General features: G+C 35.1%; 1 protein-coding gene across 1 annotated transcript in view; it reads right to left on the bottom strand.

The window, feature by feature from the left end:
• Positions 1 to 23,539, bottom strand: part of LOC136036561 (putative phosphatidylinositol 4-kinase alpha-like protein P2) — a 55,946-nt gene that overhangs the window by 9,284 nt on the left and 23,123 nt on the right. Inside the window, exons 5-12 of the mRNA XM_065718864.1 lie at positions 19,873 to 20,150; positions 18,639 to 18,880; positions 15,435 to 15,538; positions 14,189 to 14,385; positions 12,633 to 12,945; positions 9,349 to 9,613; positions 6,796 to 6,993; positions 966 to 973 (exon numbers count right to left, since the gene is read on the bottom strand). Coding sequence (XP_065574936.1) covers positions 966 to 973; positions 6,796 to 6,993; positions 9,349 to 9,613; positions 12,633 to 12,945; positions 14,189 to 14,385; positions 15,435 to 15,538; positions 18,639 to 18,880; positions 19,873 to 20,150 — 1,605 coding nt within the window. The remainder of the gene's footprint in view (positions 1 to 965; positions 974 to 6,795; positions 6,994 to 9,348; positions 9,614 to 12,632; positions 12,946 to 14,188; positions 14,386 to 15,434; positions 15,539 to 18,638; positions 18,881 to 19,872; positions 20,151 to 23,539) is intronic.

The following is a 23,539-nucleotide window of genomic DNA, read 5'->3' on the forward strand; positions in this document are numbered from 1 at the left end:
ATTTTATTTAATGCCCTCTGAATGATCTACTAGGGCTGAGGAAATAATAATGGGCATGAGCCCAAGGGCCGTGTTGTTGGTGCTTAAATCAGAAAAACTGAAAATACTAGAATAAATTTTGATTCGGCACGACGCAAAATGAAATATCTTTGTAACGAAATATACCTACAAAACTTATGTTTTGTGCCCTGTTTAATTAGATTTATCGGGGTCAATTTCAGACTTAGAAATTATAGAAGCTTTACAAAAGAGGTAGAAAAGCATGTTCAGCTTTATCCTGACTATGAAGCTCTACTTTTTTGTCCTATTCGATAGCCCCTGGATTAGAACTGAAGTTGGGGGGGAGGAGGAATGAGAATTGGCCCAATACTTGTATGAATCGAGATTCAACATAACGTAGCGTGTCCTCCTCTTTGTTAAAATCGATTTATGAACCTCTGTTACACATTGATTTGTTGTCTTTACTTTCAGACTAAGGAATAAAGAAGTTGCAACAAAAGAGGTAGAGTGTTTAGTCCAACTTAATCCTGACCTTGTGGCCCACATTCCTGAAGCTCTTGACTTCCTTGTCACTGCCAGCTCAATTAATAAAGACATTCCACAGCTGTCACATCTGCTGCATTGGAAGCATGTGTCTCCTGTTAAAGCGCTTTCTTATTTTTCGAGACAGTACCCGCAACACCAAAAAACGGCTGAGTATGCAGTACGATGTTTGAATAGTTATCCTCCAGACGCTGTCTTGTTTTACATTCCCCAGTTGGTACAGGCAATCCGCAATGATAAGGTAAGTTTTTTATTTTATATTTGGTAATAGTCTAGATTATGTGTTTATTTTCGTTTCTACTAATAAATAGTAAAACAAAATGAATCCATGAAATGTTCGGAGGCATAAAATGAGGAAGTTATCTCTGAGACTATATTGACTATAGATTAATATAGAATTACAATGAACAAGAGTTGCTTACACTGTCCACTGAGAACAAATGTTTGATCAAGAAAATGTAGCGAAGAAAAAAAGGGATAAAAAAATCAGTGAAATAAGAGAATATAATGCAAATAATTTTGCGGAGACCTTTGTTCAACCTTCCTAGGTTTAAAATTGATAGAAAAGATACAGATGGAAGTCCACAGGACACTATGAAAATAAACATCTAAAAAGAATAAACACTCAAATAAAAGTGACTCCTTCTTCAGTAACGTTGAAACAGAAACTGAAAAAAAAAAAAAAAAAAAAAAAAACAGTTATTGAATGGTAGGTCACACTTTCAATTCGCAATTTGAGAAAATTTTGTTGGAAGTCTTAATAATAGTTCTAGTGTAGAATTTTAAATGGATGGGGGGGGGGAATGCTATTTAAATAATTGTATGGAAATTCTCTTTAATCCTTTTTTGCCGAAATCCATTCTGACCGTCAGCTTGTTGCAAGCATATAAAGAGACAAAAATTGATTGACCATTTCATTGTAAGAATCTTATTGTGGTGAATTTTGTTTCAACTGTTTGTTTATTAAAATAAATACAGGTTCATTTTGTAAAACGATTTCTGATTTTCCGATTTTAAAATAAGATTAAAGATAGGAATTTAAGAATCATTGCAACCAGATTTTTTTTCTGATTGTTGTTCCCATGGTTTAATTGAACCATGAAGTGTTAAACTTTAATTGAAGTGTTTTCACTGTCCAAAAAATTTTCTTCACAGTTTAAGCAGATCAGTAGCGAAAAACGATATTTCGTGCTCAGAATCAACACGCCTCAAATTTTGTTCAAACAATTATTGTCCTTGATCTGCTCCCTTTGGTCCCCCAAGTCAAAATCCTAAATCTACTTAATCCCGCCATCCAATATTCCCTCCAAACTTCAGCTAGGTCCCTTCAGCTGTTGCTTTTTACCCTTAGTCGTACCGGAGATATTGCAGATGCACCCTTTGGATAACCTGGGTACACTTAGTGTTTTGGTTTAATTCAACATGCCCTTCAATATTAGCTAAATATTTCAAATTAATAATCTTCACTGTTCCTGATCTATCGCATATACACCACTTTGAAAAATTGGACTTACTTATGTCTTTGGATTTGATTCAACATTTCCTTCAATAAACCGCGCTTTACTTTCCCTTGAAATCTTGTGACTTGGTACCATCAACCCTACCTAAGATATATTGCATACACCCTTGTCACAACCTGAGCACAGATAATGCCTTTTGAGTTAGTTCAATATGTCTCAACATTATCAGAAATTTTTAATTTGATAGTCTTAGCCGTTTCTGAGATATTGATATGATCTTGATGAGATATGATCCTAGTCTTTGTCCTAGGGTTTGTGGGAGTCATTTCACTCTCAAGGCATAGCTATTGGGCCTTTTGACTATTTGAACAGAATGGTTATCTCAAAATTTTGATCGGACATCATTCGGCACTGAGAAGGGGGGAGGCAGGTAGTTAAAGAACATTGGAGAGGCTTGTTTGCCTCCCATTATTTTGATTCGTTACAACAGCACTAGAACTTTCATTTCCAGTCGAGTGAACCCCCTCCTAATTTTGTGCGGTCACTTCTTCCACACTGAGGGGGCTAGTTAAAAAAAAAATAATATAATAATCCATTGAAGCCTCCCAATACATATTAACCTATATTACATTATTCCCCCCAAATATATTTCACTTCTTTCAGACAACAATATTGCGCTGTCCATGACACTTTGATGAATTCAGTTTAATCTTCCTAAATATTGACTAATAGGGTATACTCGGGAGTTTACTATGAAACCAAAATGAATTCCTAAAATGCATGGAAGATGTGAAACAGGGAAATAAAAAGATGAGACAAGAAAAATGGTAAAGTAAAAAAAACGAATAGAAAAAACTGAAATAAAAGGATTATCGGATAAAACGAGGAAATAGAATAATATATAAAGCAAGATAGTAAAGATTGAATAGGGAAGGTGGGAGTGTGGCTAAAGAAGGAAAAATCCAAATATATGTCAGTATTTTTTATTACGTACGTATCAGAAGGGGGAGTCTCAAGGAAATAAATCGTTAATTAACATAGTCTTCAAGAAAATCGTGTATATTAAGGGTTCCAGGTGTGCGAGAATAAATGTTACCTCGCGTAAAAAAAAGATGAGTTGGGTTAGATATTTGTGCTAAGTACAAGTTACGAATTCTGTATGTGCAGTTGAAACTCTCAAAAATTCGAGTAAATTGCTCTTACGTTAATAAATCTAAAAAAGTGATGGTCCATGTAATGCACATTAACGAGTATGTTATGCATATAATAATAATAATTTATTTATTTATAATCCACTGTACAAAACAATGTGAGGATAGTGGAGTAAAAGAGAGAAAACAAAATAAACATTAGAAAAGAAACAACATTAGTAAATTAAAATCAATAGAACAATAAAATCAATTACAACAACGTAAATAAATTAAAATCAATAGAACAAACAGATGAGAACAAAGGTACAACACAATAAGTACAACAAAATCAACAAGGAAAAGGGTCAACAGAACAAACTTGTGAGCCCGTGATATGGGGTAAGCCGTCGATATGCTTATGCCGATAACTGATCATGAAGCTCCTGTAGTTTTGCAGTTGCATCGGAAACTTTGTATTTTTGGATTATTATCCGATTTCGAAACAATAGAAGTAGATAAAGCAGGTATTACATTATTAATAGTAACATCTATGTAGTTTAAATAAGTCACTCTTACAATGCATTGCATAATGTATTGTAAGAGTAGCAACACATTCGTATTTTTACATGGCCCATGTGATTTGCATTAATTCTTTATTAATTTTTGTTTCAGGAGTCACATTTACAAGAATATGTAAAAACTCTTGCAAGGAGGTCACAGTTAGCTGCTCACCAGCTTATTTGGAACATGGATGTTAATAAGTTCAAAGATAAAGAAGGCCGCCGGAGAGACCCAGTTCTCTATGATATATTAGATGGCATCGTAAGCAGTATAATTGAAGGATTCTCAGATGCTGACAGGGAATGCTATACACAAGAATTTGCTTTTGTTGAAGCCATTACTTCAATCAGTGAGAAAATCACAAAGTTTCCTAAAGGTGAGCTAATAGACGGAGTTTATATTTAGCGAAACATTTGTGGAATCGTAAAGTCTGTTGTAGATCGTCTTAAATTCAAAATCTTTGGTAAAATCTAAACATTCTTAAAGCTGAGTTCAAACTGCAAGAATGACTTGTGAAAATGGGAACTAGTGCTAGTACTGACAAAAAAAAACTATCAACGCTACCTAGTATTTGATGACATTCGACATTTTTCAGTGTAATAATAAAAATCGTTAGCTTAGATTGGGAAAATTAGGGTACCAATAAGCGCCCGATCTGAATTCCTGACAGAAAAGTAATAGCACAGCTTGATAAAATGCCGAGTGTCGTCCAACGCTAGATGAAGTTGGCAGTTTTTCTCGTTGACGCAGGCACCAGTTTATTAGCTAATCTTTGAGCAAGCTAATTTACAGAGGTTGCATTACATTTAGAAAATATTTGTGGAAGTGATAAAGTCAGGTTTGAACTATACTAAATTCAAAATCAGTGGTAAGTTTTAAGTGTTCCTAAAAGTCAAGTTATTATGTAAATGGTAAAATCAATAGTTGATCATGGCAAATTCAAAATGAAAAGAGCTAAATGAGAACCTAACCCTTGACTTGAATTGGTGAATTAATACACAAAGATTGTGCATAGAGAAATATTTATATCAAACAGCTTAATGGATTGTAGGCATGTTTCTTTTTATTTATTAGTTTTTTATATTCCTTTGTTGGTTTTTACTTTCTTTTTTTTTTCACTTGACATAATAAATGAATTTAGATCTGTTAGAGCTTGTGAAAAACTTCTGGAAATTAATATTTTATTAATGTTACCACTAGTACTATAACAGTTCGTCCTGGTATTCTATCACTGAGTTAAAAAATAGAATATCCAAAATATTTGACATACTACTTTCACGTTTATTCGTCAAAGGACCAAGGACAGTGGTAATGAAATATGACTATTTGATCCTTTTAGCAGAATCTCACAAAACCATACATATCTTAAATATTTCGGAAAAGTTGAAAATTAAGTTTCAGTGAAAGACCTTCATATGTAGTTGTGCAGTAACTGACGCAAAATTTAAAAAACCTAATATAGGAGAAGAATTTACAAGAAATTACGCTAATAACACATGACACTAAATACCTTAAGAAGGTGTAGCTTTTATTAAAATGAGAGGGGGTCGATAGTGGGTTATTAAAATTTAGTTGGAATTAAAATTTACAGATTTTAAAGCCAACTTAAACCATTTTTTATTTTAATTTTTCTTTTACTTGACAGGTTTTGTACTAATATAAGTGAGAGCTGCAAACATTTAACTATTAAAGAATCGGGATTTTTTAATGGTCGTATTTTATTTTCAGGGATTGTTGATTCTTTGTATTAAACTATTGGTATCAAAATTCCATTTTTTAGAGTTTCGGTTACTATTGAGCCGTGTTGCTCCTTACTACAGTTCGTTACCACGAACTGTTTGATTTCCCAAACTGTTGCATATTTTTTTTAAAATTTAATAATTGAAACAGGAACATTACTTTTGTCAAAATAAATCGTTTTCTTAATATCTAGTGCATTCAGAACGTTTTCAAAGTTTTGGAATTCGGGTAAAGGTTATGTGCCTATGAAGCGACTGAATTAGCTTTCTAATATTGCCAGAAATTGATACCCTTGCAGTTTGATTTTGAAAGAAGTTTTGTCTTCTTGGTTCATATTCTCTTAACTGAGCGTCATCTATCCTATTTTGTTGAAGAAACGTCAGGGCACACAACCAAGACCTCGAACAAATGTTTTTAAAGTGGGTGTTGAGCCAATTTGTGATCATCCTTGGTAATGACATCGCTAGGATCTAGGCTGGCCAAAAATAGTATTTCCGCTTTTCCCTGGCCACACCACATTTAACAGCTGTTTGTGCTTTGGTGTTAAGCACTCAGATATAAATACTTTCGATCGGACCCGTTTCTTCTTATTTACAATCACACGCTTCGCACAATCAGAGGAATGAAACATGGCAAGTAGGAGAAAATTATTCACCAGAAGTTGCTTGAGTATGTAAGAGCTTAGTTGACTTAATATCCGTAACAATCATACTGATCTCCAACTCAGTACCAAACAGTTCTAAAACACTATTGCTCAGTTTTTCTTCACCTTTCTGAGACTGTCCGTTGATTAAAAGACCAATCGATCTTCTTCTCATCAAAGAAAGTTCTACCATTTGTTTTGACCTCATGATATGGAATTCTTCTGCTGGAATTGTGTCTATTCATCGATTTTTGGAGAGAGTTTATTGTTTTTTATTGTATTTGAAAGATCAGTTTCACTAAAACCTTTATTTCAATACTTGATTCGGTCATAGTGTTTTATTTTCTAGGGGAAGAAAGGAAAACAGCTTGTAACAAATTCCTTCAAAAAATAGATGTTCCAAAATACTGTTATTTACCATGCAGCCCCGAAGCCATTGTTCTAGATATTGACAACACGAGTGGCAAACCACTTCAGAGTGCCGCTAAAGCGCCGTTTCTAGCGAATTTCAAGGTTGTACGAAGAGGTATAAAAAAAGTGGAAAATGTTGCTATACCTAATGGTCAAATATCAAGATCTTGTAATGAGTATGTACAGGCAGTCATATTCAAGGTAAGCGATTCCTTACCTTGAGAGAGAGAGAATCGCTTACCTTGAATATGACTGCCTGTACATACTCATTACAAGATCTTGATATTTGACCATTAGGTATAGCAACATTTTCCACTTTCTTTTATACCTCTTCGTACAACCTTGAAATTTGCTAGAAACGGCGCTTTAGCAGCACTCTGAAGTGGTTTGCCACTCGTGTTGTCAATATCTAGAACAATGGCTTCGGGGCTGCATGGTAAATAACAGTATTTTGGAACATCTATTTTTTGAAGGAATTTGTTACAAGCTGTTTTCCTTTCTTCCCCTAGAAAATAAAACACTATGACCGAATCAAGTATTGAAATAAAGGTTTTAGTGAAACTGATCTTTCAAATACAATAAAAAACAATAAACTCTCTCCAAAAATCGATGAATAGACACAATTCCAGCAGAAGAATTCCATATCATGAGGTCAAAACAAATGGTAGAACTTTCTTTGATGAGAAGAAGATCGATTGGTCTTTTAATCAACGGACAGTCTCAGAAAGGTGAAGAAAAACTGAGCAATAGTGTTTTAGAACTGTTTGGTACTGAGTTGGAGATCAGTATGATTGTTACGGATATTAAGTCAACTAAGCTCTTACATACTCAAGCAACTTCTGGTGAATAATTTTCTCCTACTTGCCATGTTTCATTCCTCTGATTGTGCGAAGCGTGTGATTGTAAATAAGAAGAAACGGGTCCGATCGAAAGTATTTATATCTGAGTGCTTAACACCAAAGCACAAACAGCTGTTAAATGGGGTGTGGCCAGGGAAAAGCGGAAATACTATTTTTGGCCAGCCTAGATCCTAGCGATGTCATTACCAAGGATGATCACAAATTGGCTCAACACCCACTTTAAAAACATTTGTTCGAGGTCTTGGTTGTGTGCCCTGACGTTTCTTCAACAAAATAGGATAGATGACGCTCAGTTAAGAGAATATGAACCAAGAAGACAAAACTTCTTTCAAAATCAAACTGCAAGGGTATCAATTTCTGGCAATATTAGAAAGCTAATTCAGTCGCTTCATAGGCACATAACCTTTACCCGAATTCCAAAACTTTGAAAACGTTCTGAATGCACTAGATATTAAGAAAACGACTTATTTTGACAAAAGTAATGTTCCTGTTTCAATTATTAAATTTTAAAAAAAATATGCAACAGTTTGGGAAATCAAACAGTTCGTGGTAACGAACTGTAGTAAGGAGCAACACGGCTCAATAGTAACCGAAACTCTAAAAAATGGAATTTTGATACCAATAGTTTAATACAAAGAATCAACAATCCCTGAAAATAAAATACGACCATTAAAAAATCCCGATTCTTTAATAGTTAAATGTTTGCAGCTCTCACTTATATTAGTACAAAACCTGTCAAGTAAAAGAAAAATTAAAATAAAAAATGGTTTAAGTTGGCTTTAAAATCTGTAAATTTTAATTCCAACTAAATTTTAATAACCCACTATCGACCCCCTCTCATTTTAATAAAAGCTACACCTTCTTAAGGTATTTAGTGTCATGTGTTATTAGCGTAATTTCTTGTAAATTCTTCTCCTATATTAGGTTTTTTAAATTTTGCGTCAGTTACTGCACAACTACATATGAAGGTCTTTCACTGAAACTTAATTTTCAACTTTTCCGAAATATTTAAGATATGTATGGTTTTGTGAGATTCTGCTAAAAGGATCAAATAGTCATATTTCATTACCACTGTCCTTGGTCCTTTGACGAATAAACGTGAAAGTAGTATGTCAAATATTTTGGATATTCTATTTTTTAACTCAGTGATAGAATACCAGGACGAACTGTTATAGTACTAGTGGTAACATTAATAAAATATTAATTTCCAGAAGTTTTTCACAAGCTCTAACAGATCTAAATTCATTTATTATGTCAAGTGAAAAAAAAAAGAAAGTAAAAACCAACAAAGGAATATAAAAAACTAATAAATAAAAAGAAACATGCCTACAATCCATTAAGCTGTTTGATATAAATATTTCTCTATGCACAATCTTTGTGTATTAATTCACCAATTCAAGTCAAGGGTTAGGTTCTCATTTAGCTCTTTTCATTTTGAATTTGCCATGATCAACTATTGATTTTACCATTTACATAATAACTTGACTTTTAGGAACACTTAAAACTTACCACTGATTTTGAATTTAGTATAGTTCAAACCTGACTTTATCACTTCCACAAATATTTTCTAAATGTAATGCAACCTCTGTAAATTAGCTTGCTCAAAGATTAGCTAATAAACTGGTGCCTGCGTCAACGAGAAAAACTGCCAACTTCATCTAGCGTTGGACGACACTCGGCATTTTATCAAGCTGTGCTATTACTTTTCTGTCAGGAATTCAGATCGGGCGCTTATTGGTACCCTAATTTTCCCAATCTAAGCTAACGATTTTTATTATTACACTGAAAAATGTCGAATGTCATCAAATACTAGGTAGCGTTGATAGTTTTTTTTGTCAGTACTAGCACTAGTTCCCATTTTCACAAGTCATTCTTGCAGTTTGAACTCAGCTTTAAGAATGTTTAGATTTTACCAAAGATTTTGAATTTAAGACGATCTACAACAGACTTTACGATTCCACAAATGTTTCGCTAAATATAAACTCCGTCTATTAGCTCACCTTTAGGAAACTTTGTGATTTTCTCACTGATTGAAGTAATGGCTTCAACAAAAGCAAATTCTTGTGTATAGCATTCCCTGTCAGCATCTGAGAATCCTTCAATTATACTGCTTACGATGCCATCTAATATATCATAGAGAACTGGGTCTCTCCGGCGGCCTTCTTTATCTTTGAACTTATTAACATCCATGTTCCAAATAAGCTGGTGAGCAGCTAACTGTGACCTCCTTGCAAGAGTTTTTACATATTCTTGTAAATGTGACTCCTGAAACAAAAATTAATAAAGAATTAATGCAAATCACATGGGCCATGTAAAAATACGAATGTATTGCTACTCTTACAATACATTATGCAATGCATTGTAAGAGTGACTTATTTAAACTACATAGATGTTACTATTAATAATGTAATACCTGCTTTATCTACTTCTATTGTTTCGAAATCGGATAATAATCCAAAAATACAAAGTTTCCGATGCAACTGCAAAACTACAGGAGCTTCATGATCAGTTATCGGCATAAGCATATCGACGGCTTACCCCATATCACGGGCTCACAAGTTTGTTCTGTTGACCCTTTTCCTTGTTGATTTTGTTGTACTTATTGTGTTGTACCTTTGTTCTCATCTGTTTGTTCTATTGATTTTAATTTATTTACGTTGTTGTAATTGATTTTATTGTTCTATTGATTTTAATTTACTAATGTTGTTTCTTTTCTAATGTTTATTTTGTTTTCTCTCTTTTACTCCACTATCCTCACATTGTTTTGTACAGTGGATTATAAATAAATAAATTATTATTATTATATGCATAACATACTCGTTAATGTGCATTACATGGACCATCACTTTTTTAGATTTATTAACGTAAGAGCAATTTACTCGAATTTTTGAGAGTTTCAACTGCACATACAGAATTCGTAACTTGTACTTAGCACAAATATCTAACCCAACTCCTCTTTTTTTTACGCGAGGTAACATTTATTCTCGCACACCTGGAACCCTTAATATACACGATTTTCTTGAAGACTATGTTAATTAACGATTTATTTCCTTGAGACTCCCCCTTCTGATACGTACGTAATAAAAAATACTGACATATATTTGGATTTTTCCTTCTTTAGCCACACTCCCACCTTCCCTATTCAATCTTTACTATCTTGCTTTATATATTATTCTATTTCCTCGTTTTATCCGATAATCCTTTTATTTCAGTTTTTTCTATTCGTTTTTTTACTTTACCATTTTTCTTGTCTCATCTTTTTATTTCCCTGTTTCACATCTTCCATGCATTTTAGGAATTCATTTTGGTTTCATAGTAAACTCCCGAGTATACCCTATTAGTCAATATTTAGGAAGATTAAACTTAATTCATCAAAGTGTCATGGACAGCGCAATATTGTTGTCTGAAAGAAGTGAAATATATTTGGGGGGAATAATGTAATATAGGTTAATATGTATTGGGAGGCTTCAATGGATTATTATTATTTTTTTTTTTTTAACTAGCCCCCTCAGTGTGGAAGAAGTGACCGCACAAAATTAGGAGGGGGTTCACTCGACTGGAAATGAAAGTTCTAGTGCTGTTGTAACGAATCAAAATAATGGGAGGCAAACAAGCCTCTCCAATGTTCTTTAACTACCTGCCTCCCCCCTTCTCAGTGCCGAATGATGTCCGATCAAAATTTTGAGATAACCATTCTGTTCAAATAGTCAAAAGGCCCAATAGCTATGCCTTGAGAGTGAAATGACTCCCACAAACCCTAGGACAAAGACTAGGATCATATCTCATCAAGATCATATCAATATCTCAGAAACGGTTAAGACTATCAAATTAAAAATTTCTGATAATGTTGAGACATATTGAACTAACTCAAAAGGCATTATCTGTGCTCAGGTTGTGAAAAGGGTGTATGCAATATATCTTAGGTAGGGTTGATGGTACCAAGTCACAAGATTTCAAGAGAAAGTAAAGCGCGGTTTATTGAAGGAAATGTTGAATCAAATCCAAAGACATAAGTAAGTCCAATTTTTCAAAGTGGTGTATATGCGATAGATCAGGAACAGTGAAGATTATTAATTTGAAATATTTAGCTAATATTGAAGGGCATGTTGAATTAAACCAAAACACTAAGTGTACCCAGGTTATCCAAAGGGTGCATCTGCAATATCTCAGGTACGACTAAGGGTAAAAAGCAACAGCTGAAGGGACCTAGCTGAAGTTTGGAGGGAATATTGGATGGCGGGATTAAGTAGATTTAGGATTTTGACTTGGGGGACCAAAGGGAGCAGATCAAGGACAATAATTGTTTGAAAAAAATTTGAGGCGTGTTGATTCTGAGCACGAAATATCGTTTTTCGCTACTGATCTGCTTAAACTGTGAAGAAAATTTTTTGGACAGTGAAAACACTTCAATTAAAGTTTAACACTTCATGGTTCAATTAAACCATGGGAACAACAATCAGAAAAAAAATCTGGTTGCAATGATTCTTAAATTCCTATCTTTAATCTTATTTTAAAATCGGAAAATCAGAAATCGTTTTACAAAATGAACCTGTATTTATTTTAATAAACAAACAGTTGAAACAAAATTCACCACAATAAGATTCTTACAATGAAATGGTCAATCAATTTTTGTCTCTTTATATGCTTGCAACAAGCTGACGGTCAGAATGGATTTCGGCAAAAAAGGATTAAAGAGAATTTCCATCCAATTATTTAAATAGCCTTCCCCCCCCATCCATTTAAAATTCTACACTAGAACTATTATTAAGACTTCCAACAAAATTTTCTCAAATTGCGAATTGAAAGTGTGACCTACCATTCAATAACTGTTTTTTTTTTTTTTTTTTTTTTTTTCAGTTTCTGTTTCAACGTTACTGAAGAAGGAGTCACTTTTATTTGAGTGTTTATTCTTTTTAGATGTTTATTTTCATAGTGTCCTGTGGACTTCCATCTGTATCTTTTCTATCAATTTTAAACCTAGGAAGGTTGAACAAAGGTCTCCGCAAAATTATTTGCATTATATTCTCTTATTTCACTGATTTTTTTATCCCTTTTTTTCTTCGCTACATTTTCTTGATCAAACATTTGTTCTCAGTGGACAGTGTAAGCAACTCTTGTTCATTGTAATTCTATATTAATCTATAGTCAATATAGTCTCAGAGATAACTTCCTCATTTTATGCCTCCGAACATTTCATGGATTCATTTTGTTTTACTATTTATTAGTAGAAACGAAAATAAACACATAATCTAGACTATTACCAAATATAAAATAAAAAACTTACCTTATCATTGCGGATTGCCTGTACCAACTGGGGAATGTAAAACAAGACAGCGTCTGGAGGATAACTATTCAAACATCGTACTGCATACTCAGCCGTTTTTTGGTGTTGCGGGTACTGTCTCGAAAAATAAGAAAGCGCTTTAACAGGAGACACATGCTTCCAATGCAGCAGATGTGACAGCTGTGGAATGTCTTTATTAATTGAGCTGGCAGTGACAAGGAAGTCAAGAGCTTCAGGAATGTGGGCCACAAGGTCAGGATTAAGTTGGACTAAACACTCTACCTCTTTTGTTGCAACTTCTTTATTCCTTAGTCTGAAAGTAAAGACAACAAATCAATGTGTAACAGAGGTTCATAAATCGATTTTAACAAAGAGGAGGACACGCTACGTTATGTTGAATCTCGATTCATACAAGTATTGGGCCAATTCTCATTCCTCCTCCCCCCCAACTTCAGTTCTAATCCAGGGGCTATCGAATAGGACAAAAAAGTAGAGCTTCATAGTCAGGATAAAGCTGAACATGCTTTTCTACCTCTTTTGTAAAGCTTCTATAATTTCTAAGTCTGAAATTGACCCCGATAAATCTAATTAAACAGGGCACAAAACATAAGTTTTGTAGGTATATTTCGTTACAAAGATATTTCATTTTGCGTCGTGCCGAATCAAAATTTATTCTAGTATTTTCAGTTTTTCTGATTTAAGCACCAACAACACGGCCCTTGGGCTCATGCCCATTATTATTTCCTCAGCCCTAGTAGATCATTCAGAGGGCATTAAATAAAATAAAGGAATAACGAGCTTTAGGAATATGGGACAAGTTTTAAAGATGGGGTTCAACTAAAAGCCCTACTTCTTTCCTTGCAACTTCTATATTTCCCAATCTAAAAATAATCTAAACAAATTAAAATATAACAAAGTATAAAACAGAGGCTTCGTATATTCATTCCAACAGCTCTATTGATATACTAAGACTGTTGATATAATCGAATCAGAGAAAAGCCTACTGCCTCTAACCACCCCACGTGCCTCAAGCAGCCTTGTGTGACACTTTTTAATAAAAAAAACCGAAAGCCCGGAATAAATGTGCCTCTCATGGTTAAAAGACAATTGTGAGACCAGGCAATGGGCCCTTAATTAAGCAAACAGCCCAGTAAAAACAAGGAATTATATATACATTCTACTAGAAAATGACACGTTACAGTCATTAAACGGTTTCCAGTTTCTATAACTAGAGGACCCAAAGCAAGGGAATCCCCAGCTGTTTCTTATTGTACAAGTTTATACAACATTGAGCCAAAAAACAAAAATAGTAAGTAGAAACCTTTTACCAGTGCACAACGAGCTTTCTGGCTGAAGGGCCACAAAATGGCGATCAGCACTGCCGGTTTAGACTATGGAAGTCTGGTGCTGCATCCTTTACCATTACTTTTTCCCCAAAAAGAACAAAGACTTCAGGTTTTAGCCTCCTCCCATAGACCAAACTTCCCAGATGGCTCATACTTACGCATACAGAGAATAGTCAGTGTTGGATTAAACTGCAGTAAAATACAACTTACCTTGATGGCAGGAATACAGTAAGCGATGGAGATATATCCCAACAGATTTGTATAATTTTTTTCCAGTGCTTTTCTTTCCTTGAATACTGGTTTTGTATCCATTCTAGAACTGTCTGCTCACCGTGCACATCGCTAAGCTGATTTTCAACTAATCCAAGAGGATTGTGCCACGTTGAGAAACGGTCAATTTCAACAGCCTGTCAAACGTAATGGTTTATCAATTGCGAGAAAAAAATGGGTTAAGGCTATTTGAGACGAGAGCTTTAGCCAACAGGTCACCCGAGACCTCCCGCCACTGCAGCTTTTATTGGTCTAAATTTTGTAGTATAAAACCCACAGCAACTTATAGATAATTCAAAATTAGTCTTTTTGTGGGCTACTACCTCAAACAGTATGGGTAACTTACAAGAGTGGCAACTGCCGTTAGTGTCTACTAAAAACCTCAACGACATCTAGCACTTATCAACACTTGGCATATTTAAACTGTAATAATAAGAATAATTAATTTAATTTGTGTAAGTAGTAAAATAAGTATAGTAATAAATATCTGATCTCATTTCCTGATAGAAAAAACAAAACAATTAAAAATCTAAAGAGAATACAGAACGTCACCAAATACTAGACACGGTTTTTTTTTTTTTTGGGGGGGGGGACACACTCCAGGGTCCACAATTATAAGCTATAAATATTGATTTTTGGTTTAACTATCCTTAACTACATTTACTTGTATTTCAATCTGCTGTTTGATTTACATTTTACCTCTTCAACCAACGGGAGCCATGGATTCCTAGAATCCACCAATACAAAAATTCTAAATTTAGAAACAACAAACTGAGGCCACACTCACGGGGTGAAAAATTTCTACATTTACTTTTCTTTACTTCCAGCTTTCAAATAAGAAACATGTAATGGGTAGGGAATCTAACAGTGTAAATTTTAATCTGTCATGCCATGACGGGTAAATTTAGAACCCGAAAGGACGAAGAAGTATACCAACACAACCTATCTACAGTTAAATATAAATCGAGTGCGGTAACACTAAAGTCTAAAATTCGGCTTTGACTCATGAAAGCTTAACTCATAAAAGCTAAATATTAAATTTCATACGAAAATCAAGAGATAAAATTAAATTAGTGGATAAAAGATAATGAATTATAAGGATTAATTAGTTAATTAAAGTGATTTAATCCATTAATGATTCAATTAATATTAAAAAACAGAGTAGTATAACCTGAGAATTTCTTACCAAAAGAAATAAAATCAATTTTCTCTTCCGACGAGCATGACGAAAGGAGATGGTGCTACCACCTGGAAGATTCATGGTGTTTATCGAGCCATTAGTCTCTGTCTCTAAAAAGAAATAAAGAGCGCATAAAAATAGCCCAGCCACAGAATACATAAAAACAAATCATTAAACAGGATTATGAATTAAGCGAGAATATGTTCGAAAGGATGAATAATTGTGAAAATCATTAGAAAAAACTAAAGAACTCAAAGAAGAATCTATTGGACAGTAAAGGGATTCAATGCAGGAAAAGAGTCTGTGGACAACCAGAAAGGCCATAAACAAAGGTTGTATATTCATTGAATTTAGTTAGAAGGAAAGTGAGTACATCACTTGGTGCCTTTTTATGCTCTTTCCAGAGTCAATAATCGCTACTGAGGCAAATTCCATTCTGAACTCTTGATAGGGTGCCAAAAGATAACTTATTAATTTGTCTATAATTCCCAGAATTTGATATACAGTTAAAGAAACGGTTATATCCAAAAATTAGCTTAGCCTTAAAAAAATATGATTTTTCAGTTCCCAATTGTTGTTCAAGCTATGGGCAGTAAGTGTCCTGTTCAGGATTTTCAACAATGGTGATAAAGATGGCGTAGAAAAAAAAAGAAGAAAAATACAATTTTCCTCGTTGTTCTAGCTTGATGCTCTGAAGTTTCATGTTTGGTGTTTTCAACAATGGTGATCAATATGGTATCCATTTTTTGACACCTTTTCAAACGGAAACTTTCTTACCGGGTCTTGGGGCTAATACACAAAAGATACCAAAACCCGTATTTACATTAGCCTTTGTTTGATTCTGGTGTAGATTCCCCTGTCATACAACTGATCAGTGAGTATATTTCCCCGGCTTTGTGGGGCTGCCTTACCCACATACAATAGGTATAATACAAATGACAAACTATGTTAAAAATCAAGCCCGGTATTAAACGCGATTTGAAGCTTTCCATAATGATGGTAATGTATGTTAGAGGACAGTGCTCTCCTCTTAACTGAGCGATCATTTTATTCAAAAAATCAATTCATTTTTACTAAACAATATATACCGAACAATCGTAGGTTTAAAAGTAGCTAGCAATAACAATAAAATTTACGATTATTTTTATGATTCTTATTAATTCAAAAGTTACATTTAATTCTCTTGAAAAATTTATTTCTAAATTTATTCTAGTTTTTCAAAATATATCTAGAGAAGTTTAAATGAACTTTAATGATTATTTAGAGAGATTTAAATGTATTTTAAAGATTATCCAGAGAGGTTTAAATTAATTTTAAAGATTATCTAGAGAGGTTTAAATAAATTTTTATAGATTATCTAGACAGGATTAAATGAATTTTTAAAGGTTTAAATGAATTATAAAGATTATCTAGAAAGGATTAAAAGAATTTTTAATATTATCTAGAGAGGTTTTAATGAATTTCTAGGATAATCTAGAGAGATTTAAATGAATTGTTAAGATTATCTAGAGAAGTTTAAATGGATTTTTTAACATTATCTAGACATGTTTAAATGAATAGGGATTTCATTTTGATGAATGATAGGAGGACATATTAGGTATGATTCTATTCATGAGTGATAATGCCTTATAATAACTGGAAGAGAAAAAAAATTATCCCATGCAAGCAACCTAAACTTTTGGCTAGACTTACGTGTAGGAGATCATGCTTAATATGAAAAGATAAAAACTCTTCATGAATAGCTCTCACATACCTATAGATCTTAAATACCTTAGCTCTTTTAACTCTACTATCGGGATTAACTAGACTCATAAAGGCTAAGTAATAACGTCAACAAACTATAGTTTTTGTCTTCTAGAAATTTGAGACGAAAAATACTAAAAAACCACTAGATTGCAGGACTCATTTCAGCCACTAGATTCTCAATCAACAACAAAGGAGTTGTAATCATGCAAACCAATACACTATCAAATTATTCAAATATATAACATATTATGATCCAAGAACAAGAATACTCAGATTTGCCCCCCCCCCCTTAACAAAATAGGCCCACTTGGCCTTCTCGTGCATAAAACAAACTTGGGATGATTACGGACAATAATTACAAATACCCGAGGATATGTAGCATAAATAATTGGAAAAAAATATCCGAGGCTCCCTACCTCCTCTAAAAACCTCTTTCACCCCCTGCTTGACCTTTTCCTGCCAGTAAGGATCACAAGAGCTATGAACGCTGTAAATAAGACACGATATATCACCACCCTTCTTCGACAACCGTCCCCTAAACATTATAACCCTCTCAGGCCAGGGGTGGTCACAGGTCCCAAGCCTTCGCCTAATGAATCCACTCATTTAGAAATGATTAGCGAATAAACAAAGAAACAAACACTTTAAAACATAGATAATACTAGAATACGCGTCTTAAAAAACGTGGACCGCATTAAACAACAAGAACTAAATTAAAAAAAAAAAAAAAAAAAAAAAACTGTTCTGCTAATATTTACCTCCCATAGTACAAGCTCTGACATATTACATGTTTGAAAGCACGGCTCGTCAGAGTTTAAGAACTAAAGGTGTACATTTCAGGAGGCTCCAGCCACCCCTTTCAGTGTACTTGCAAGATTCTACAGTTCTATCATGCAAGCCAATGCGCTTTTTTATTTATTTTGTTCAATAGCAGTTATTGTATTGCTTGAATATAAAACTTTCATCCCAAGATATTTTCAGATACTCAGCAGTAAACATTGGCTTTATCTTCAGTATCCAAATACAGAATCACAATGGTGAGCCGTTCCCCCTCCCACCCCCTCAAAAAATTCGGTTGTATTCAAGTTTAGCTGTATGACAGTTACTTCAAGCAGAAGACCCCATATAAGAATAGCTCTACCACACTCATTAACCTATATGATTTTTGGTTGTTTGTATTATTCACTCGGCCAAAAATCGGAGAAGTGTAAATATTTCTTTGAAAAACCCCAGGCATTGCTTGATTGCCTCCAATCTAAACATCCAAATGCTGGGATCCTACTTACCGGTGACGGAAATAAACTAAACACATGTCATCTTTGTTAGGAAGCTAATTTAAAACGAATTGTTAATATTCCAACAACGAAAGGTGGTACAAAGAGAATTAAAATTTCAGTCAGGTTTTGTGGCATTCGCCTTTAGATGTATAAAAGCTGTCAAAAAGGATTAATTGTTTCGTCTTACCAATAAACTTACCTCCAGCAAAACTAGCTTGGATGTGTTTTTTGTCTAATTTTATAGTTTGCCAGAATCTAATAAGTGTAACTCTATCCCCCAAAAGTTTCTGCTCCTTTTGTGTCGGGCATTTCAATGGGCCAGCAAAATAGTCCAAACACGTTTGATAGATCTTTTCACGAAGATTATTTCTATCTACTGATTTTGGAAGATCGTCCCTCTGCAGCAAACAAAGTCCACAGTAAAGTAATCTGAAAGTTTAATGTTTTATTATCTGGCCAAAAAGCACGTCGGAAGACAAGGATAAAAAGATACAATAATGTATATTCTTTTGTGTGGACTGGATAATTATTTTGCCCGGTTTCCCTGAACACAAAACTAAGTCCCCTCCCCCAAAAAAAGGAAACAATCTGGAAAGTTTCAACTCTATAGCTTCGTCTGATTCGATAGGTCTTACCAAAATAAATATACTTTGACCCCATTAATATAAAATGAATTTAGATAATTTTTCGACCATGACAACTCAAGAGGTCTTCGTTGATATGTGCTTTTACTACCTTATGGGAGGCATTCAGCACAGGATGACCAAAGTTTAAAGCAAGCAAGTAATTAACTAATTATAAATTACAATAAATTATCATTTATTGATTATTTAGCTTTTTAAGTAATTGATTTTAAAAACTTTTCCCACAAAACGTGTTTTTCACAGAGAGTAAAGAGCTCCACTAAGCAGAAATAAAGTAAAATTATCTTCCAAGCGAAGAACTACCACTAATTACTATGAATAGATATTTGGCGGCTCAAAATCCGCCCCCTCCCACTGGATGTGGTAGTGTTCACATCACTGGATTTAAGTTAAAAAAAGAGATAAATATCATTCAGTTGCTTTTTCTCCGTTTTAATTTTTTTTTTTCACTTTTTTCCCTTTCTCCCTGTTTTTCTGGCCATAGAGCCAACTGGAAGGAAAATTTATATTTTCATGTTATTTGATGTCGTGCATTTATTGTTGATAAACAAAATCGAAATAGTACATCAAGTTGGTATTCTTTCTTTGAACAGACATTCCCTGTCTGCTCCAGTTCCAAGGAACATTTTTGAAAATTGGATTTTGTATACAAATATACCATTTACATAACACCGAGTGGCGTCGCTCGGTCGTTCACGCTGGACAAAGCTTTCCACTGTCTATCAGAACTTGGTCTTAATTTATATAGATCTTAAACAACCAGGCTGCCTAACTTACTCAAACCGAGTTCCACAGGCAGCAGGATGCCTGCTTATATGATTCTGCCTCCCAATATCTAGACTTAAGCAGTCATGCAGCATGTTGGCGAACGATTCCATACAATATTGACTTGTGTACTTTGCCAGTGCTATTCTTTCACGAAAGAAAAAGATCCAAATGTCATGAGCAGCAACATTAGGTGGTCTAGGCTCGAGGATACTGTCTTCATCTGCAGCTAATGGATTATCTTCAGGTACATCGAGGGAAAAGAGACCCATCTTCTGTTGAACAGTTGTCTGCAAAAAGTAAGAATTAATACCTCGTGCTTTTATAAGAAAGGGCAATAATGCTCTTTCTAGAACTATAATGAAAGAAAGTCCAGGCTGTCTAGGCCATGTTTTATGGATGAAGGATGGCAGATTGACAAATATTATGCTTTTTATCCATCCATCTGGGGTCAAACAAAAAGAACTCCGTCCTGAATGGAATGGGAAGAGGTCATAAGGAAGAAATGAAATAAGACTAGAATCTCAAAGGAGGAGAAAAAAGCTAAGACTTTGAATATATTGGGGTGGAGACGGAGCATGCGCAGCTGTGATGGCCTCAGCTGGCTTGGTACCGCAGTGAATAGTTAGTAGTAGTGCTAGTGGCAGTTTTTTAATACGAACATATATGAAAACAAGAGCTAAGAGCTCATATGGCACTTGTGACGAGGCGAGAAGAGCTAAGAGCCAAGAGATCATATGGTATGAGCTCTAACAAAATTCTATGAATCAATAGATTGATTTAAAAAGGAAAATAAGAGGCTTAATGCCGGTCAAGATTTAAAATAAGAGCTCTGAGTCACAAAGTCCTTCTAAATATCAAAATTCATTAAGATCCGATCACCCACTCGTAAGTCATAAATACCTGATTTTTTCTAATTTTCCCTCTCCCTTTTGCCCCCCAGATGGTCGAATCTGGGAAAACAACTTTATCAAGTCAAATTGTGCAGCTCCCTGACACGCCTACCAATTTTCATCGCCCTAGCACGTCCAGAAGCACCGAACTCGCCAAATCACTGAACCCCTCCCCCCAACTCCCCCAAAGAGAGCGAATCCAGTACGATTCTGTCAATCACGTATCAAGGACATTTGTTTATTCTATCCACCAAGCTTCATCCCGATTCCTACACTCCAAGTGGTTTTCCAAGATTTCCCCTCCAAATCCCCACAATGTCAAAAGATCTGGTCGGGATTTGAAATAAGAACTCTGAGACATGAATTCCTTCTAAAAATCAAATTTCATTACGATCCGATCATCTATTCGTAAGATATAAATACTCCAATTTTCATGTTTTCCAAGAATTCCGGTTCCCCCCTCCAACTCCCCCGAATGTCACAGGATCTGGTCGGAATTTGAAATTAGAACTTTAAAGCACAAAATCCTTCTAAATATCAAATTTCATTAAGATTTGGTCACCCTTTCGCAAGTTACAAATACCTCAATTTTCAAAATTAACCCCCCCCCCCAATTCCACCAAAGAGAGCAGATCCGGTCCAGTTATGTCAGTCACGTATCTTAGACAGCTTTCTATTCTTCCCATCCAGTTTCATCCTGATCTCACCGCTTTAAGTATTTTCTAAGATTTCCGGTCCCCCCCCAACTGCCCCCCCTAATTACGCTTGATCCGGTTGAGATTTAAAATAGGATATCGGAGTTACGAGGTCCTTCTAAATATGAAGTTTCATGAAGATCCGATCACTCCTTCGTAAGTTAAAAATACGTCATTTTTCTTATTTTTCAGAATTACCCCCCCCCCCCGCAATTGAGCGGATCCGTTCCAATTATGTAAATCACGTATGCAAGACTTCTGCTTATTTTTCCAACCAAGTTTCATCCCAATCCCTCCAATCTATGCGTTTCCCATCATTTTAGGTTTCCCCACCCCAAACTTCCCCAATGTCACCAGATCCGGTCAGGATTTAAAATAAGAACTTTGAGACACGATATCCTTCTAAAAATCAAATTTCATGGAGATCCAATCACCCGTTCATAATTTAAAAATACCTCATTTTTTCTAATTTTTCAGAATTAACCCCCCCCCCCCCAACTACCCCAAAGAGAGCGGATGCGTTCTGGATATGTCAATCATGTATCTAGGACTCGTGTTTTTTTTCCACCAAGTTTCATCCCGATCCCTCCACTCTAAGTGTTTTCTAATTTTTAGGTTTCTCCCTCCCAACCCCCTCCCAATGTCACCAGATCCGGTCGGGTTTAAAATAAGAGCTCTGAGCCACGATATCCTTCTAAATATCAAATTTCATTGAGATCCAATCACCCGTTCGTAAGTTAAAAATACCTCTTTTTTTCAGAAATACCCCCCCCCCCCAACTACCCAAAAGAGAGCGGATCCGTTCCGTTTATGTCAATCATCTATCTAGGACTTGTGTTTATTTTTCCCACCATGTTTCATCCCGATCCCTCCACTCTAAGTGTTTTCTAAGTTTTAGGTTTCCCCCTCCCAACTCCCCGCCCCCCTCACCAGATCCGGTCGGGATTTAAAATAAGAGCTCTAAGACACGATATCCTTCTAAACATCAAATTTCATTGAGATCCGATCACCCGTTCGTAAGTTGAAAATACCTCATTTTTCTAATTTTTAAGAATTACTCCCCCCTCCCACTACCCCAAAGAGAGCAAATCAGTTCCGATTATGTCAATTATGTATCTGGGACTTGCGCTTATTTTTCCCATCAAGTTTCATCCCGATCCCTCCACTCTAAGTGTTTTCCAAGATTTTAGGTTTCCCCCCTCCAACTCCCCCCAATGTCATCAGACCCAGTCGGGATTTAAAATAAGAGCTCTGAGACACAATATCATTCCAAACATCAAATTTCATTAAGATCCAATCACCCGCTCATAAGTTAAAAATACTTCATTTTTTCTATTTTTTCCGAATTAACCGGCCCCTACTCCCCCCCCCAGATGGTCAAATCGGGAAAACGACTATTTCTAATTTAATCTGGTCCGGTCCCTGATACGCTTGCCAAATTTCATCGTCCTAGCTTACCTGGAAGTGCCTAAAGTAGCAAAACCGGGACTTTAGGTTTTCCCCCTCCAACTCCCCCCAATGTCATCAGATCCGGTCGGGATTTAACTTAAGAGCTCTGAGACACAATATCATTCCAAACATCAAATTTCATTAAGATTCAATCACCCGCTGATGAGTTAAAAATAGTTCATTTTTTCTATTTTCTGCAAATTAACCGGGCCCCCACTCCCCCCCCCCAGATGGTCAAGTCGGGAAAACGACTATTTCTAATTTAATCTGGTCCGGTCCCTGATACGCTTGCCAAATTTCATCGTCCTAGCTTACCTGGAAGTGCCTAAAGTAGCAAAACCGGGACCGACAGACAGACCGACAGAATTGGCGACTGCTATATGTCACTTAATTAATACCAAGTGCCATAAAAAAAACTATCATCACCATGTGACAATTATCATATTTCTGAGTGATAAACGAAAAGTCATTTCTTTGGTAATCGGGTTGAGTCTCTTTGAATCGAAAGTCGAGGAAGCACCTTATTTCACAGCCCCAACAAACTTAAAGGTACCATCGGGATGTCGATTGCCGGTTTTGGTTTTCAGGAAACTAAATAAAGTGATTTAGACAGAAAAAATAGTTAATCCCCGTATATAGGGT

The sequence above is a fragment of the Artemia franciscana genome, chromosome 15, assembly GCF_032884065.1.
Source record: "Artemia franciscana chromosome 15, ASM3288406v1, whole genome shotgun sequence".
NCBI classification, from domain to species: Eukaryota; Metazoa; Arthropoda; class Branchiopoda; order Anostraca; family Artemiidae; genus Artemia; species Artemia franciscana.